Source organism: Salvelinus alpinus, chromosome 33 (assembly GCF_045679555.1).
Source record: "Salvelinus alpinus chromosome 33, SLU_Salpinus.1, whole genome shotgun sequence".
In the NCBI taxonomy this organism is placed as follows: domain Eukaryota; kingdom Metazoa; phylum Chordata; class Actinopteri; order Salmoniformes; family Salmonidae; genus Salvelinus; species Salvelinus alpinus.
Window position 1 is genome coordinate 29,811,074 of NC_092118.1, and position 19,246 is coordinate 29,830,319.

General features: G+C 46.2%; 1 protein-coding gene across 12 annotated transcripts in view; it reads left to right on the top strand.

The window, feature by feature from the left end:
• LOC139563233 (aryl hydrocarbon receptor nuclear translocator 2) overlaps positions 1–19,246 on the top strand; it is a 95,130-nt gene that overhangs the window by 37,229 nt on the left and 38,655 nt on the right. For all 12 annotated transcript variants that reach the window (XM_071381673.1, XM_071381677.1, XM_071381675.1 and 9 more), the window contains 6 exons: positions 559–661; positions 4,292–4,357; positions 6,620–6,705; positions 8,879–8,955; positions 10,594–10,728; positions 17,885–17,959. In XM_071381673.1, the coding sequence (XP_071237774.1) occupies positions 559–661; positions 4,292–4,357; positions 6,620–6,705; positions 8,879–8,955; positions 10,594–10,728; positions 17,885–17,959 (542 nt within the window). The remainder of the gene's footprint in view (positions 1–558; positions 662–4,291; positions 4,358–6,619; positions 6,706–8,878; positions 8,956–10,593; positions 10,729–17,884; positions 17,960–19,246) is intronic.

The window sequence follows — 19,246 nt, forward strand, 5'->3', positions numbered from 1 at the left end:
CTCGATAGCTGTTAGCATGATCTAAGCCCCCAGTCATCTAACAAACAAATTAGTTGCAACGCAGCTCAGACTGACTGTGTGTGTGGAGGAGGAATTCCTCTGCAATAAAAACACTGGGGTCAGCTGGAAGGGATCGCTGCAGGACACACACACACACACACACACACACACACACACACACACACACACACACACACACACACACACACACACACACACACACACAAAGCTTATTTGTCTGGAATTACTGTAGACATGTTTTTCCTACAGACTAGTGAGTAATGATGCAGCTAATAGTCTAAATGGAGTGAAGAGGAAGACAGACAGAGGGAGAGAAAGGGAAGAGACATTCTCTCCATTTATTACATTAGGCTTAATATCAGGAATTACGTTGTTTTTCCTCTCCAAACACTTAATGAGAAACGAGGGAGTGATACACTGACGAACAAAAATGTTCCTGACAGAAACGGTGGCGCAGCTCTATCCCCGGACCTCAGCATGCCGCAAGGCTGTGTGTGTGTGTGTGCGTCTCTCATCTCATGTTCTCTGTCTCCTCAGGGCGTATCCTGGACCTGAAGACCGGAACAGTGAAGAAAGAGGGGCAACAGTCGTCTATGAGGATGTGCATGGGCTCCAGACGATCCTTCATCTGCAGAATGAGGTGTGTGTCTCTGTCTGTGTGTCATTCCTCCATGAGCACATGGAGGGTCTTTGTCTGTCTTAGGTGTGTGTCTCTGTCTGTGTGTCATTCCTCCATGAGCACATAGATGGTCTTTGTCTGTCTTAGGTGTGTGCCTCTGTCTGTGTATGTGTATGTGTCTCTGTGTGTGAGCGCTAGTGTGCACGTACAATATATCAACTGGATCCATCTTTCCATCTGCGGGGGATTTACAGTGTTACCACTCCAAATAGGACTCGTGCATCCTTTAAAACTTAGTCATCTCTGATGTGTAGATACCTTCGTCTCCCTACATCAGCAATCATCCAGTCTTTGGTTCACATCTGCCTGGGAGATGCGTTTGCATCCCAAATGGCATCCTATTCCCTATATAGTGCACTACTTCTGACCAGGACCCATAGAGTGCACTACATAGGGAATCGGGTGTCATTTGGGACGTAGACTGTGATATGTGTGTGTAGCCATAATCGATTTCACCCCCCCACGGCCATCGAGCCATATGCTTTCCCCCCGCGGCCATCGAGCCATATGCTTTCCCCCCTGCGGCCATCGAGCCATATGCTCTCCCCCCGCGGCCATCGAGCCATATGCTTTCCCCCCGCGGCCATCGAGCCATATGCTTTCCCCCCGCGGCCATCGAGCCATATGCTTTCCCCCCGCGGCCATCGAGCCATATGCTTTCCCCCCGCGGCCATCGAGCCATATGCTTTCTATCCCCAAGATGAAGTGAAGACGCACCATTGGTTAAAGTGATGGATGCTTCCATAGCTCACACGTCATTACGTATGACCTATCCTGCTGCAGATATTTCAATAATCAGGAATCCATAAGGTCGGGAATCCAGTTTAGAATCCCCCTGGGTGGGTGTGTTTGTGGCATGCACCACCACCCCCTCTCACTCGCTTCAACCCTGAGCGCTACTTTTGTTTATTTCATTCTCAGGATGTTTAGAAATATAGAAACCAGTTCCCCTAATGCACACAGAATGACCGCTAAAATGTTTTTGAACTTGACCGTTTGACTCGAGCGGGTTTTAAAAAGCCTTCCCGATATTTCCGATGCGGCCTGGTGTGCGTAAAGCTTCGTTAGCACAGGAATGGAGATGTTTGTGTTTGTTGTCTGCTTCACTCACATTACACAGATGCTAATCACGCTTTGTTAGGGCGACTGGAATGTGTGTGTGTCTTCTGTTCTTTTTGCTATTTAGGACGTTTGGCAAATTGAAACCAGCATCAGGGATGACTGTGTGCACTCTGCGGTGACCACAGCTGAGAGTACACAACACACACAGAGCCCCGAACAGCATGCCATGCAACCAAGTGGAAAGGAATTGTTCATTCTTCAACATCATTTCAGGGAAGCTAATATTAGTCAACTCCAGAAGAGCAGAAGATGATGTCCTCTTGAACCTTTTGTTGATCAGTGGAAAAACCCAGGTTGTCCCTCCTCTCTGCTCTCAATGATACCTGACTCACCGGCTGAAAGAAACTCACATGTCAAATGGCTTCCATCTTGGTTTCCATAATGTGAGACTGTGTAGACTTGGTTACAGCAGTTAAAGCTGACATCCCTGACCATAAATCCCTTTTTCTGCTTCTTTTAAACTTCCTGCATCCAGGTTCTCAGGTCTCTGTGAGATACAGTCTGTTCTGTAAGAGAGACCTGGTCCAACAGTACACGTTGTTTTCCCTCTCCATTTCTATGCAGTCAGTTCACGTGTCATTTAGCAGACACGAAAACACACACACGCACACGCACACGCACACACACACACACACACAAAAGCAGGTTCAGATTTCAAATGTATTGTTCTCATTGAGGAGAATCCTATCCACAGCAACATGGCAACACACCAAACAAGATTTTTCCAATAACACTCACCATGTCTGTGTTCCAAATGGCACCCTATTCCCTATATAGTTCATAGGGCTCTGGTCTAAAGTAGTGCGCTATATAGGGAATAGGGTGCAATTTGTCCTGCAGCTGTAGTCTCACACAGCGAACATAACAGTACATTATATAATGTCAGGCACTGGTTATTTGTTCAGTCTGTGTGTGTGTGTGTGTGTGTGTGTGTGTGTGTGTGTGTGTGTGTGTGTGTGTGTGTGTGTGTGTGTGTGTGTGTGTGTGTGTGTGTGTGTGTGTGTGTGTGTGTGTGTGTTCTGGTCTATGGTCCATACACCTCATCAATGCTGTGGGTTGACATGTCCCCAGTTCAGCAGCTCATGTGTTCCAGCTCTCTGGTCTAAACATCTCTCTGTTTTCAGTGGCACTGATTAACATTAGTCTCTGTCTCATCCCACTCTGTTCCTCTCTCTGTGTGTGTGTGTCTGTCTGTTTCTGCATTCATACCTGTGTGGGGGTGGACTACGCGTTGTGCCAAATGGGAGCCCTAGGCCCAGAGTTACCATTGTATGTATGACGTATAGCAGGGTTCCCCAACTTACAGCCCGCGGGGGATTTTATTTGCCCCCCCACCCCCAAGTATTAGTAGCAACAACAAAAAATGACATGACTGTAAAAACAGCATTAAATCAGCTCCAAGTGATGTACATTTTGGAAATCTGTTCCAAAGTATTCCCACCCATACCAGAGAGAGATGTGATCGTATACAAATGTGAGGTTTGAAATGATTGTTTTGGTCAAATATTCTTCTTGTCAAATATGCAGTCTACAAATTGTGTAATTCTGTTCTGTCCCTGACCATCCGCTCAAGAAAAGATCGTCCCGTGTCTGAATCTAGTTGATGATCTGTGATGTATAGTACGCTGTGTGTTTCTCAAAGATGGTCCCGTGTCTGAATCTAGTTGATGATCTGTGATGTATAGTACGCTGTGTATTTCTCAAAGATGGTCCCGTGTCTGAATCTAGTTGATGATCTGTGATGTATAGTACGCTGTGTGTTTCTCAAAGATGGTCCCGTGTCTGAATCTAGTTGATGATCTGTGATGTATAGTACGCTGTGTGTTTCTCAAAGATCGTCCCGTGTCTGAATCTAGTTGATGATCTGTGATGTATAGTACGCTGTGTGTTTCTCAAAGATCGTCCCGTGTCTGAATCTAGTTGATGATCTGTGATGTATAGTACGCTGTGTGTTTCTCAAAGATCGTCCCGTGTCTGAATCTAGTTGATCTCTGATGTATAGTACGCTGTGTGTTTCTCAAAGATCGTCCCGTGTCTGAATCTAGTTGATGATCTGTGATGTATAGTACGCTGTGTGTTTCTCAAAGATCGTCCCGTGTCTGAATCTAGTTGATGATCTGTGATGTATAGTACGCTGTGTGTTTCTCAAAGATCGTCCCGTGTCTGAATCTAGTTGATGATCTGTGATGTATAGTACGCTGTGTGTTTCTCAAAGATCGTCCCGTGTCTGAATCTAGTTGATGATCTGTGATGTATAGTACGCTGTGTGTTTCTCAAAGATGGTCCCGTGTCTGAATCTAGTTAATGATCTCTGATGTATAGTACGCTGTGTGTTTCTCAAAGATGGTCCCGTGTCTGAATCTAGTTGATGATCTGTGATGTATAGTACGCTGTGTGTTTCTCAAAGATCGTCCCGTGTCTGAATCTAGTTGATCTCTGATGTATAGTACGCTGTGTGTTTCTCTTCAGATGTGGCAGCACCCCACTGGACCACATCTCTCTCAACCGACTGTCCAACATGAGGAAGAGATACAGGTGAGACAAACAGACGTCGCCTCTCACTTTACTATTCCTACCTTTTCTACTAGATGTTCTTCTCCCCCATCTCAATATGGCCTTACAAATAAATCACCAATCATTTAGCTCTTCAGAGATGACATCATTGGAATGATTTTATTTAGAAGGCCATATTGCGACAGCTCCCATTTGACTTGTGTAAACTACATTGTCCAGCAGACAAATGAAAACTATGGCCTGCGCTCACATGACTGTGTTTTGTTGATTGTGCCTAAGGTCCGTACAGAGCTAGAGGGAAAAGCTTTCCAGTTCTCTGCAGCTTTCTCTTGGAACAAGCTTCAGGTCCTGAAATTACAGGAGCTGGTCCCTTTTTAAATGAGTTTAATGCTAGGTTGAACACTGTGATGGACAATTAAGTTGCACCACACTTTCTAAAACCATCTTCCTGTAGTGTTTTATGTTGTAAATGTGTCTGCAACTTTGTGTGCTGCCATTTTGGCCATGTCTTGAAAAAATCTAAATGAGACTATCCTCGTCAAATTAACATCAAACATTTTTATAAAGCCCTTTTTATTTGAGCAGTTGTCACAGTGCTTTACAGATACCCAGCCTAAAACCCCACAGAGCAAGCAGTGTAGATGTAGAAGTACAGTGGCTAGGAAAAACTCCCTAGAAAGGCAGGAACCTAGGAAGAAAGGCAGGAACCTAGGAAGAAAGGCAGGAACCTAGGAAGAAAGGCAGGAACCTAGGAAGAAACCTAGTGAGGAACCAGGCTAGCAGAGAAACCTTCTCCCTCTTCTTCTCCTCCTTTCTCTACCTCTTCTATCCTCCCCCCATATCCCTTCATCTGGCTAAGATAACTTGTTTGTGTGTACGTTCTTGTTTACATGTGCAACTTTATGTGTGTAGGGTTTTTTCTGCCATTGAAATCCTTGGGGTTTTGGTCCAAACATTGTATATAAAAAAAGTGTACAAAACATTAGGAACACCTTCCTAATATTGAGTTGCACCCACTTTTGCCCCCAGAACAGCCTCAATTTGTCGGGGCATGGTGTCAAGTGTTCCACAGGGAAGCTGGCCCAGGTTGACTCCAATGCTTCCCACAGTTGTCAAGTTGGCTGGAAGTTCTTTGGGTGGTGGACCATTCTTGATACACATGAAACTGTTGAGTGTGAAAAACCCAGCAGCATTGCAGTTCTTGACACACTCAAACCGGTGCGCCTGGCACCTACTACAATACCCCATTCCAAGGCACTTAAATGTTTTGTCTTGCCCATTCACCCTCTGAATCCATGTCTCAAGGTTTAAAAATCCTTCTTTAATCTGTCTCCTCCCCTTCACCTACACTGATTTTTTGTATTTTGTAATATAATCTTTGACAACTAACAATCACCAAAATAAAAGCTAGACAGTCAGGGAGAATTGAAAATTCCACAATGAATTTAGCAGTGTTGATTTTGTTATTGTGTTTGAGCGAAAGAACACAGCATTAGCCATTGCAAAATGCATAGAAATTAGCTTTAAAACTGCAACATTTCTCTATCGGCTTCATGGCAGAATATGTAGAATCGGGAAATTAGCTTTAAAACTGCAACATTTCTCTCAGCTTCATGGCAGAATATGTAGAATCAGGAAATTAGCTTTAAAACTGCAACATTTCTCTATCGGCTTCATGGCAGAATATGTAGAATCAGAGGAAATTAGCTTTAAAACTGCAACATTTCTCTCTCAGCTTCATGGCAGAATATGTAGAATCAGAGGAAATTAGCTTTAAAACTGCAACATTTCTCTCAGCTTCATGGCAGAATATGTAGAATCAGAGGAAATTAGCTTTAGAACTGCAACATTTCTCTCTCAGCTTCATGGCAGAATATGTAGAATCAGAGGAAATTAGCTTTAAAACTGCAACATTTCTCTCTCAGCTTCATGGCAGAATATGTAGAATCAGAGGAAATTAGCTTTAAAACAGCAACATTTCTCTATCGGCTTCATGGCAGAATATGTAGAATCAGAGGAAATTAGCTTTAAAACTGCAACATTTCTCTCTCAGCTTCATGGCAGAATATGTAGAATCAGGAAATTAGCTTTAAAACTGCAACATTTCTCTCAGCTTCATGGGAAAATGTATAGAATTGCGGGAAATTGGCTTTAAAAAATAGCATTTTTCACGCACACCTGCCACGCCCACCACCTAAGCCCATTATTGATCCATTAAAAACCCTGGTGTGTGTTGTTAAATGTGTGTGTTGTTAAATGTGTGTGTAATCTGATTGTTTCTAGGAACGGTCTGGGACCCTCGAAGGAGGGAGAGGATCAGTACTCTGTGGTGCACTGTACCGGCTACATCAAAGCATGGCCCCCAGCAGGTATCTACTGACCATACACAACCTTTTATCTCCCTAACTAGGTCAACTAATAGATTTGTTGATGCTAGCAGTGTGTGGATCTTCCATTCATAACATTGACAACAGTGGTGGTAGCAGAACACACACGCACAAACACCATACACACATGCACAAATGCATACACACACACACATTCACACACGCACAAACACATACATGTTTTAAACATTCTATTCCATAGATCCCTCAGGTTCAATGAAATGGTGTGATCGTAAGGTCTGGGATGTTTCTTTAGTCACACACACACACACACACACACTGACAGAGGTGCCGTGGCATCCAGGATGGATGGGGGTCAGAGATCACACATGACCTCGGATGCACTCGTTGACACACACACTCCAACTCTTTCAAGTGTTTACAGAGTCACGCAACCCCCCGGCCTGGAATTCTGTCTGCAATTCCCATGAGTGTTTTGGGATTCAGAACCAGGTGTCTAGATGGGGGGGGGGGACAACTTTCAGCATCACAGTATGAAATGTATTTCAACTGCTTTGAGGCTGTACTGAATGATTCCCAGAATCCCCGATCACACGGACACGCCACATGTGTGTGGAAATCGTTGACACATGTTTAACTTCCTGGGACATAAATAGACCAGTGGAATGTTCTGGACTGTCAGTCTATCGCTCGCCCACTATCAGTCTTAGGGTACTAAATCGGACACATCACCCGCGTGCGCGCACACACTTAGACCCTCCATCCTTCTGGGTTCTGAAAACAGCACAGGAACTGGTAGAATGTAGCTCATGTCTCATGTCGGCTCTTCAGGGTCCATGTTCAGAAAGAGTCTCAGATTAGGAGTGCTGATCTAGGATCAGGTCCCCCCCCCCTGTCCATGTAAAGGGGGGGGGGGGAGCAGAGGGGAGAGAAGAGGAGAGGGGGGAGGGAGACCTGTGAACAGTCTTCATTACGACTAATAGGTGTTTTAGTCATAATGAATTAATTACTGTGGGAAACTGATATCAACATTAAAATCAATGAAAACTTAAACTCTCTTGCTCATTCTCTTTCCCTCCTTCTCTCCCTCCTTCCCTTTGTGATGTATATGAATATTGATACTGGCAGTAAGAGATTTTGGATATTTGTTTCGGATGATTTGCAGAGGTTCGTAGAGACTGTGTATGGGTGTGTGTTTGTGTGATTTATCTGCTTGCGTCTCAGCTGTTCTGGAGAAAGCAGCTTGTACACCACACTGGTACGGTACTAGACTACACAGTGTCATGCTGGAAATATACACCACACTGGTACGGTACTAGACTACACAGTGTCATGCTGGAAATATACACCACACTGGTACGGTACTAGACTACACAGTGTCATGCTGGAGATATGCACCACACTGGTACGGTACTAGACTACACAGTGTCATGCTGGAAATATACACCACACTGGTACGGTACTAGACTACACAGTGTCATGCTGGAAATATGCACCACACTGGTACGGTACTAGACTACACAGTGTCATGCTGGAAATATACACTACACTGGTACGGTACTAGACTACACAGTGTCATGCTGGAAATATACACCACACTGGTACGGTACTAGACTACACAGTGTCATGCTGGAAATATACACCACACTGGTACGGTACTAGACTACACAGTGTCATGCTGGAAATATACACCACACTGGTACGGTACTAGACTACACAGTGTCATGCTGGAAATATACACCACACTGGTACGGTACTAGACTACACAGTGTCATGCTGGAAATATACACCACACTGGTACGGTACTAGACTACACAGTGTCATGCTGGAAATATACACCACACTGGTACGGTACTAGACTACACAGTGTCATGCTGGAAATATACACCACACTGGTACGGTACTAGACTACACAGTGTCATGCTGGAAATATACACCACACTGGTACGGTACTAGACTACACAGTGTCATGCTGGAAATATACACCACACTGGTACGGTACTAGACTACACAGTGTCATGCTGGAAATATACACTACACTGGTACGGTACTAGACTACACAGTGTCATGCTGGAAATCACCTCAACAACACAAAGTTCACATCTGAAATCACACATTTGCACTTTATTAGATAGCTGCCATCTTGATATCTCTCTTATAAATAATATCTTCCTCTCTTTCCTCTCTATGTCAGGTATGACCATACCAGAAGAAGACACAGAGGCAGGACAGACCAGTAAATACTGCCTTGTGGCCATCGGAAGACTGCAGGTACCATCCTGTGTGTGTGTGTGTGTGTGTGTGTGTGTGTGTGTGTGTGTGTGTGTGTGTGTGTGTGTGTGTGTGTGTGTGTGTGTGTGTGTGTGTGTGTGTGTGTGTGTGTGTGTGTGTGTGTGTGTGTGTGTGTGTACACGCTCTGGTTGGGTGGGTGCATATTGTGCATGAGAAGGTGTGACCTGAGAGCACGGGGTTGTCAGGGAGCATCAGTATAGGAGGATTACAGTAATGGAGCAGACAGGTGGAACATGCACTGAAGACCTCTTCCCATCCTCCCATAACCCCCCCCCCCCATAGCTCAACCAGTTCAACCCTTATTCCTGTGTCCAACATCTACTATCTCCTACCTTAACCTTCTCAGCTCCCAGACTTGTCTGATGTTTTAGAGGGAGTTGAACCACTACTGTCCCCTCATAGTATCCCATATACCCCCATACTCAACTGGCGGACCGCGGTCTGTGTCCCGGTTTACTCCGTCAGGCTTCCATCCCTGGTATCATGTAAACACACATAAGACATGAAAACAATTGCTAAATTGCAGGACATTAGCTTTACAACTGCCTAGCAATTCTCTACCCCTTGCAAAATGTGTAGAATTGTGTGAAATTAGCTTTAAAACATAAAGGATGCTTACATGTGCTTAAGACACACCAGACATGTATAGTATCTGGCTAAATGGTCGAAACAGTTCATATTTTCTGTTAAGTTTTGATAAAACCTTTTCTACTGTATCTCAAATGCTGCCGATTTTAACCACTTGGGACAGTTTTCAGGACATTGTAATCCAGATTTCGTCTCCTTGCTTCGTCTCCTTGTGTCTCAAAAACGTTTGAGACACAACTGAAGCCTTTATGAGACCACATCACATGCTACAACAAATATCATGTTTATATGATCTGATGACATTAGGAAGAAACAGGCCTTTGGTGTCGTGAACGGAAGCTAATGGGGAAACAGAATTGAACACAACACAGGATCATTTTAAGCTGGATTACACGTGTTCCTGAAAAAGTGCCCCGTATTCATACAGCTTCTCAGAGTAGGAGTGCTGATCTAGTATCAGTTTAGTCTTTTAGATCTTGATGAATTAGATTAAATGGACAGGGGGGACCTGATCCTAGATCAGCACTCCCACTATGAGACGCTTTTTGAATAAGGGCCCTGTAGGCTCTCAAATATAACCTTCCTGGTACTCCCATCCTCCTCCTGCTTTTTACCTTCTTCATAGTGCCACCTGTAATCTCTCACATATATCTAACTCTGGTCTCTCCATCCTGTAATCTCTCTCACATATATCTAACTCTCCGGTCCCTCCACCCTTTAATCTCTCTCACATATATCTAACCCTCTGGTCCCTTCATCCTTCTCCTCTGCTTTTAAGTAGCAAGGGAGGAACTTCACATTCTCAGGCAGCATGTTTTAGGAGGTGAAGAGGCCTGAGGTTTTATGTGACCATGTCCAAAGAGACATCTCCCACCTGATGAAAAGTCAAGAGGTTAAGAGAAAAAATGCACTAATAGCAATTAGTTTAAAGTTTCAGCAAGTCTGTCAAAACCTTTGTAACAATGTTTCATCAGTTTTTATTAAATGATTGGTTAATTAATCGATGACATGTTCCCTCTCATCTCCTAGGTGACCAGTTCTCCCGTTTCCATGGATATGAACGGCATGACGGTTCCCACGGAGTTCCTGTCGCGCCACAACTCCGACGGCATCATCACTTTCGTGGACCCGCGGTGCATCAACGTGATTGGATACCAGCCTCAGGTGGGTTCCTCCCCCTACTTATCATAATCAGGGTCGCGTTTAGTAGGGCACGATGATGCGAAACATTTTTAAAAATTGCGAAACGTAACCGGAACAGCCTGTGATGCCACTCGTCAGAGTTCACAATAGAACCCCTATGGTGAACTGGAGCCGCTAATTCCATGCCCACTCATCACAAATGTTGAGATAATGTTGCAAAACATAACCTGTTTACCTGAAACGGTCTGCGAGGTCACGTCAAAGCATTCTGTTATTTTATCAAGAGGAACACATCTGTGGTCAGTAGTGATGTAATCTGTTAATAGGTTTCCTACCCCCCTTGATGAAATGGAGAAGCTCGTTTGATTTAATAGGTTTCCTACCCCCCTTGATGAAATGGAGCAGCTCGTTTGATTTAATAGGTTTCCTACCCCCCTTGATGAAATGGAGCAGCTCGTTTGATTTAATAGGTTTCCTACCCCCCTTGATGAAATGGAGCAGCTCGTTTGATTTAATAGGTTTCCTACCCCCCTTGATGAAATGGAGCAGCTCGTTTCATGCCATGTCACAGACTGTTAAATGTAAAGATGACAAAAAGTGTTTTGGGGCAGTGTTTCCCCTGCCATTGTAGAATTCTGTTCAGCAGATTTCATTTGAAATTGAAGAGGCCCGAAATGTTGATTTCATGGTCTTTATGCACTGCCTGGAAAATAATGTATGGGAAACACCAAGTGTGGCGCATACTGATATGTACTAAATATATTTTTGGGGTATGCAACAATAGTATGTTTTATAGTATGTATAATTGAAAAAAATAAATAAGTAGACTTTAAATGCCAGGATGTCATACTCCTTTCCTAGTATGAATTCGCTGCTCTCTATTGAGGTAGAGAATCTTCTGACCCAGCTGATGATCAGATCAAGGAGAGAGGCTGTACTAGTACTCCTTGTTTTCAGCTGTCCCACCATGTTAGATCAGCAGTGAAAGGGAGGAAGGGACGTATGCATTTTCACAGCAGCCATAGAAACCCTGGTTCCTAATATTGCCTTATGAAGAGAAATGACCCCTGTTTAATGGCTTGTAATGTAAGACCCCTGTCTGGAAGTGTGTTAGTACGTAGTTTGTGAGTTTACAGACATAAGTTACAGTAAGGCCTTTTTAGATGACAATCCAACTGCAGCTCTTAAAGATGATGATTTACAAGTGTATATACAGACAACTGTCTTAAGTTATTGTAAGTTATTTAAAGCTTCAATAACTTAAGATTGAAGTGTTGTCCATTTTCCCAGCCTGACCCTCGACAGGTCAGATGTTGGTAGAGACTGTAGGATAGAGTTACAGTGTTAAGAAAGCATGTACACACAGTGTTTTTCCGAAGCGCTTGAATTTAGCCTACACCAGAATACAGACCAACATTTTAAACCTGACAGACTGTTGACCGATCGATCAATCCATGAAACATTTAGAGTTGGAAAAATTCTAATAACTTTCTCAACATTCCCTGATTTTCCTGGTTAATCCATCCTGATTCCAGGTCATTTCCAGCCGGGATATCAGGAAGGTCTGGGAATTTTGGTGAAATAGCGTTCTCTCGCAGTCCACCCCTCCTTTCCACGCCGTTCACACTACAGAAACAGATTAGTGAAAGTGGGCCGATTCCCGACGTAAAGTCGCATTATTAGGATGAGAAAGTGATCCCTTGGCAGGATGGGAGTTTTTTTTGTGATTGATTTCCCTTGTTAATGTATAATTGTGTATGATTGTCATAGTAGTGTGTATAGGTGGCATGGAAGTCAGACGCAGGAGAGTTAGACGGAGTGTAAATGTAGACTTTTACTAAATGTCCACTCGATATGCTCCAAGCACGAAAATATACATATATCAAATAAACATGGGTACGAGGACCCGTCGCACACCTATACAACAAGAAAACAATACTTGACATAAAACAATCTCTGACAAACACATGAGGGGAAACAGAGGGTTAAATACACAATAGGTAATGAATGGGATTGAAAACAGGTGTGTGGGAAGACAAGACAAAACCAATGGAAAATGAAAAATGGATCGATGATGGCTAGAAGGCCGGTGACGTCGACCGCCGAACACCGCCCGAACAAGGAGAGGCAACGACTTCGGCAGAAGTCGTGACATTACCCCCCCCCTGACGCGCGGCTCCAGCAGCGCGTCGACACCGGCCTCGGGGACGACCCGGAGGGCGAGGTGCAGGGCGATCCGGATGGAGGCGGTGGAATTCTTTTAACATGGAAGGATCTAAAACGTCCTCCACCGGAACCCAGCATCTCTCCTCCGGCCCGTACCCCTCCCAGTCCACGAGGTACTGAAGGCCCCTCGCCCGACGTCTCGAATCCAAAATGGATCGAACAGAGTACGCCGGGACCCCCTCGATGTCTAGAGGAGGCGGAGGAACTTCACGCACTTCAGCCTCCTGGAGCGGGCCAGCCACCACCGGCCTGAGGAGAGACACATGGAACGAGGGGTTAATACGGTAATTCGTGGGCAGTTGTAACCTATAACATACCTCGTTCACTCTCCTCAGGACTTTAAACGGCCCCACAAACCGCGGACCCAGCTTCCGGCAGAGCAGGCGGAGGGGCAGGTTTCGGGTCGAGAGCCAGACCCTGTCCCCTGGTGCGAACACCGGGGCCTCACTGCGGCGACGGTCTGCGCCAATCTTCTGGCGCCTTATGGCACGCTGAAGGTGGACGTGGGCTGCCTCCCAGGTTTCCTCAGCGTGCCGAAACCAATTGTCCACCGCAGGAGCCTCGGTCTGACTCTGATGCCAAGGAGCCAGAACCGGCTGATACCCTAATACACATTGAAAAGGAGTAAGGTTAGTGGAGGAGTGACGTAGCGAGTTCTGGGCCATCTCTGCCCAGGGCACGAACTTCGCCCACTCCCCCGGCTGGTCCTGGCAATAGGACCGCAGAAACCTGCCCACATCCTGGTTAACTCTCTCCACCTGCCCATTACTCTCGGGGTGAAAACCTGAGGTAAGACTAACCGAGATCCCCAGACGTTCCATGAACGCCTTCCAGACCCTTGACGTGAACTGGGGACCCCGATCAGACACTATATCCTCAGGCACCCCATAGTGCCGGAAAACATGTGTAAACAGGGCCTCTGCAGTTTGTAAGGCCGTAGGGAGACCGGGCAAAGGGAGGAGACGACAGGACTTCGAGAACCGATCCACAACGACCAGGATCGTGGTGTAACCCTGTGAAGGTGGAAGATCAGTCAAAAAATCCACTGACAGGTGCGACCACGGCCGTTGAGGAACGGGTAAAGGTAGAAGCTTACCTCTAGGCAGGTGTCTAGGAGCCTTGCACTGGGCGCACACCGAACAGGAGGAAACATAAATCCTCACGTCCTTAGCTAAAGTGGGCCACCAGTACCTCCCATCAAGACAGCGCATCGTCCGACCTATCCCAGGATGACCAGAGGAGGGTGACGTGTGAGCCCAATAGATCAATCGGTCGCGGACAGCAGACGGAACGTACAGACGACCAGCTGGACACTCAGGAGGAGAGGGCTCTGCACGTGACGCCCGCTCAATGTCCGCATCCAGCTCCCACACTACTGGCGCCACCAAACACGACGCTGGGAGTATGGGAGTGGGATCCATGGGCCGCTCCTCTGTGTCATACAGCCGGGACAATGCGTCTGCCTTAACGTTCTGGGAGCCTGGTCTGTAAGTAAGCGTAAACACAAAACGAGTGAAAAACATGGCCCACCTTGCCTGGCGAGGATTCAGTCTCTTCGCCTGCCGGATGTACTCCAGATTGCGGTGGTCAGTCCAGATGAGAAAAGGGTGATTAGCCCCCTCAAGCCAATGCCTCCACACCTTCAAGGCTTTTACGACAGCTAACAGCTCTCGGTCCCCCACATCATAGTTTCGCTCCGCCGGGCTGAGCTTCTTCGAAAAGAAAGCACAGGGGCGAAGCTTCAGTGGCACACCCGAACGCTGAGAGAGCACTGCTCCTATCCCAGCTTCGGATGCGTCCACCTCTACTATGAATGGCAAAGAGGGATCCGGATGAGCCAACACAGGCGCCGAGGTAAACAGAGTCTTCAGTTGTCCAAAAGCCCTATTCGCCTCGGCCGACCACTGCAAGCGCACCGGTCCCCCCTTTAGCAGTGAGGTAATGGGAGCTGCAACCTGACCAAAACCCCGGATAAATCTCCGGTAGTAATTGGCAAACCCTAAAAAACGCTGCACCTCCTTTACCGTGGTTGGAGTCGGCCAATTACGCACGGCTGTAATGCGGTCGCTCTCCATTTCCACTCCTGAAGTGGAAATCTGATGCCCTAGGAAGGAGATGGATTGTTGGAAGAACAAGCATTTCTCAGCCTTGACATATAGATCATGCTCCAACAGGCGACCAAGCACCCTGCGTACCAGGGACACATGCTCGGCGCGTGCAGCGGAGTATATCAAAATATCATTGATATACACCACTACACCCTGCCCGTGCAGGTCCCTGAAGATCTCATCTACAAATGATTGGAAGACTGATGGAGCATTCATCAACCCATATGGCATGACCAGGTACTCATAATGACCTGAGGTGGTGCTAAATGCCGTCTTCCACTCATCACCCTTCCGAATACGCACCAGATTGTACGCACTCCTGAGATCCAATTTTGTGAAGAAGCGTGCCCCGCGCATTGACTCCATAACTGTATTGATCAGAGGTAGCGGGTAACTATATTTCACCGTGATTTTATTGAGATCTCGATAATCAATGCACGGGCGTAAACCGCCATCCTTCTTCTTCACAAAAAAGAAACTCGAAGAGGCGGGTGAAATGGATAGCTGAATGAACCCCTGACGCAGGGATTCAGAGATATATGTATCCATAGCCACTGTCTCCGCTTGCGACAGGGGATACACGTGACTCCTGGGATATGCAGCGTCTACCAGGAGATCTATCGCACAATCCCCCCGTCGATGGGGTGGTAATTGAGTCGCCTTCTTTTTACAGAAGGCGAGAGCCAAATCGGCATATTCTGGGGGAATGCGCACGGTAGAGACCTGGTCTGGACTCTCCACCGTAGTAGCACCAACGGAAACCCCTAAACACCTACCTGAGCACTCTCGCGACCACCCCGTGAGAGCCCTCTGTGGCCAAGAAACAGTGGGGTTATGATAAGTTAACCAGGGTATGCCTAGCACCACAGAATACGCAGGGGAATCAATAAGGAAAAGACTGACCTCCCTGATAAACCCTGACCCTATTGGTCGACTATCTAAGGCATGAATAGGGAAAGGCATATCCACAGAAACAATAGGAATCCCTAAACTATGAGCAAAATTTTTATTAATGAAATTCCCAGCCGCGCCTGAATCTACTAGCGCCTTATACTGGGAATGCAGGGGAAAATCCGGAAAAGTGACGGAGACAAACATAAGTGCAGCAGAGGGCTCTGGATGAGAATGGTGCCTACTCACCTGGGGTGATGCCAGAGTGCCCTGCCTGCCTTCTCTATTCCCAGAGGAACCAACCCGGCACCGACCAGCAGTGTGATCTCTGCGACCATAGATGGTGCTCGAGCGGGAACCCCCTCCGGTCTCCCTGCGCACCATCCCTCCCAATTCCATAGGTTCGGGAGAGAGGGTGCGGGAGGATGGAACAACCAGACCCCGATCTAGACGTCCACGAGTAGCCAGCATGTTGTCCAGCCTGATGGACATGTCCACCAGCTGGTCGAAGTTGAGGGTGGTGTCTCTACAGGCCAGCTCCCGACGGACGTCCTCGCGTAGACTACAACGGTAGTGGTCGATCAGGGCCCTGTCGCTCCATCCAGCGCCGGCAGCCAAAGTCCTAAACTCCAAAGCAAACTCCTGTGCACTCCTCGTCCCCTGCCTCAGATGATAGAGGAGCTCACCCGCTGCTCTGCCTTCGGATGGGTGGTCGAATACCTTCCGGAAATGGCGGATGAACTCGTCCAACGCCGCATCCTCCTCTCTACACACAGCGCTGGCCCACTCCAGGGCTTTCCCGGTGAGGCATGAGACGAGGGCGGAACACTTCTCACGGTCCGATGGTACTGGAGAGACCGTGGCCAGATACAAGTTCAGTTTTAGGAGAAAACCCTGGCAGCTGGCAGTATCTCCATTGTATCCCGTGGGTAGGGATAAATGGATCCTGTTCTGTTCAGGAGGAGAAAAAGCGTTCAAAGGAAATCCAGGTTGTGGTGGTGGAGGTGCTGGAAAAGCTCCCTGTCTCTCCCAGCGGTCCATATTCTGGACAATGCGATCCATGGCAGCGCTCAGACTGTCAATCTCCTCCGCTTGTTCCAAAACAGGTGTGTGGGAAGACAAGACAAGACAAAACCAATGGAAAATGAAAAATGGATCGATGATGGCTAGAAGGCCGGTGACGTCGACCGCCGAACACCGCCCGAACAAGGAGAGGCAACCGAAGTTGTGACAATGATTGTCTACAGCGCAGCTGTTATGTGTATGTAGGATGTTTGCATTTCGCTACAAGCATTTCGCTACACTCGCATTAACATCTGCTAACCATGTGTATGTGACCAATAAAATGTGATTTGATTTGTTTAAAGGAGACCGTTTTTCACCCCCAAATCGCACCCTATTCCCTACATCATGCACTACTTTTGACTAGAACCCTATGAGTCCTGGTCAAAAGTAGTGCACTAACAGGCCAATGAATAGGGTGCCACTTGGGCCGCACACCACTCCATGACAGGAAGAATGATTTAAAGATGTATCAATGGCTCGATCTCAATTCCTCTGCCCTCAATCTCCTCAGCTGCTTCTCAACCGTATTGGAGGAGAAGGTCCAAGGTCCCTCCCCTTAGACCTTTTTCTGCAATGAGAAAGAGCCGGGGAGATCGGATGCAAGGAATGGAAGAAAGATGAATTGAGAAAGGCCATTGACTCAAGTCCAAGGGTCTGAATGATGTATGATCTGTATGGCCTGTTGCCCTAACTCAGGCAGAGGAAGCCTAGTGCTAGACTAAAAGGCATTGTCAATAAAGAATCTCCATTGAAAAAACATTTTTGTCAAGGAATTTGACAAAGTTTCAAAATTAATATATTGAACTTGTATTTCATGATTTGAAATTTACCTGAAGTGTGTAGTTGTATTCATTTGTGTGTATTTATTGTGTCATTGTCTTGTGTAGGATCTGCTGGGGAAAGACATCCTGGAGTTCTGTCACCCAGAGGACCAGAGTCACCTGAGAGAGAGCTTTCAACAGGTACGGAGAGAAGGAGAGGTGGATGAGGGAGGAGGGACGAAGGGAGGGTGGAGGAGAGCGGTATGAGGAAGAGTTCTGTCACTCAGAGGACTACAGAGAGACCTCTTGAGAGATCTTTCTACAGGTACTATACCACCAGAGGGAGAGGGGGAAGAGGAGAGTGGGGGGGAGGGAAGAGGGGAAGAGGAGTAGAAGAGAAGGATGGGGTGATAACAGAAGGACATGATGATCAGAGGAGAGAATAGGAGTGACAGAGGATGGGTAGAGGAGAGAATAGGAGTGACAGGATGGGTGGAGGAGAGAATAGGAGTGACAGTGGAGAGAATAGGAGTGACAGAGGATGGGTAGAGGAGAGAATAGGAGTGACAGAGGATGGGTAGAGGAGAGAATAGGACTGACAGAATAAAATGATCGATGGGCAGGAAGGCTCCTGAGCCGCTTCTCTCCTCCAACCAATGATGAAATGATGAATGAAGTGCATTTGTAGGGAGATTTTCAACAAGTCTCATTTAAGCTTGGGCAGTATACCGTATACTGGGGTAGCCACGGGATGGCTATTCAATACAGTCAATAGCATTGAAACTATTTCTTTGAAGTTTTTCAATACATTTTATTTTTTGTAGCTACTTTTTAAGTAAATACCTGCAGTCAACTTTTGCAATACGTTAGGCGATAAAACGGATTGCATTCTTCATTTAACCTGTCACATTATGAAGCTTACCGTGGTTCCCTAGAACAGTTGAGCCAGTCACATGTTTGTAAATAGCACAACGGGAGAAAGCAGGAGCAACTGATTCCAGCTGTGTATTGACTGGGGTCGCGTTTTATATTGAAAGACAAGTGATCAGTGTTAGCAGTTGATGTTACTCTTCAACCCCAAAGCAAATCAAGGGGAGAAAAATAGGTTTATTCAAAGAGAACAAATATAGTTGTTATGCTAGGAAGTAAATGGTAGATGTTCATTCTTCCCTGTTCTCAGTGATTCTCAACAGAACAAAGAGACAGGATGTCATTTATAACCCAACCCGTAGCCTGTGGTTGACCAATTAGAATTCATAGCAGTAAAATTGGGCCAATGGTCAAATAACAAGTATCCTGTTTCAGGCTCAATGTGTATAGTCCATTTGGACAAATGAGAACTTGCCACATGTAGCTATAACTCCAGGACTGAAACCCCTACAAAGATTCTAAACAGATGTTGAACTGAAAAACAACTATTACCATTGATCGTTAATTCCCTATTGACTTTTAGTCCTCTGCGTTGTGTATTATCTTAAAATATTCTTA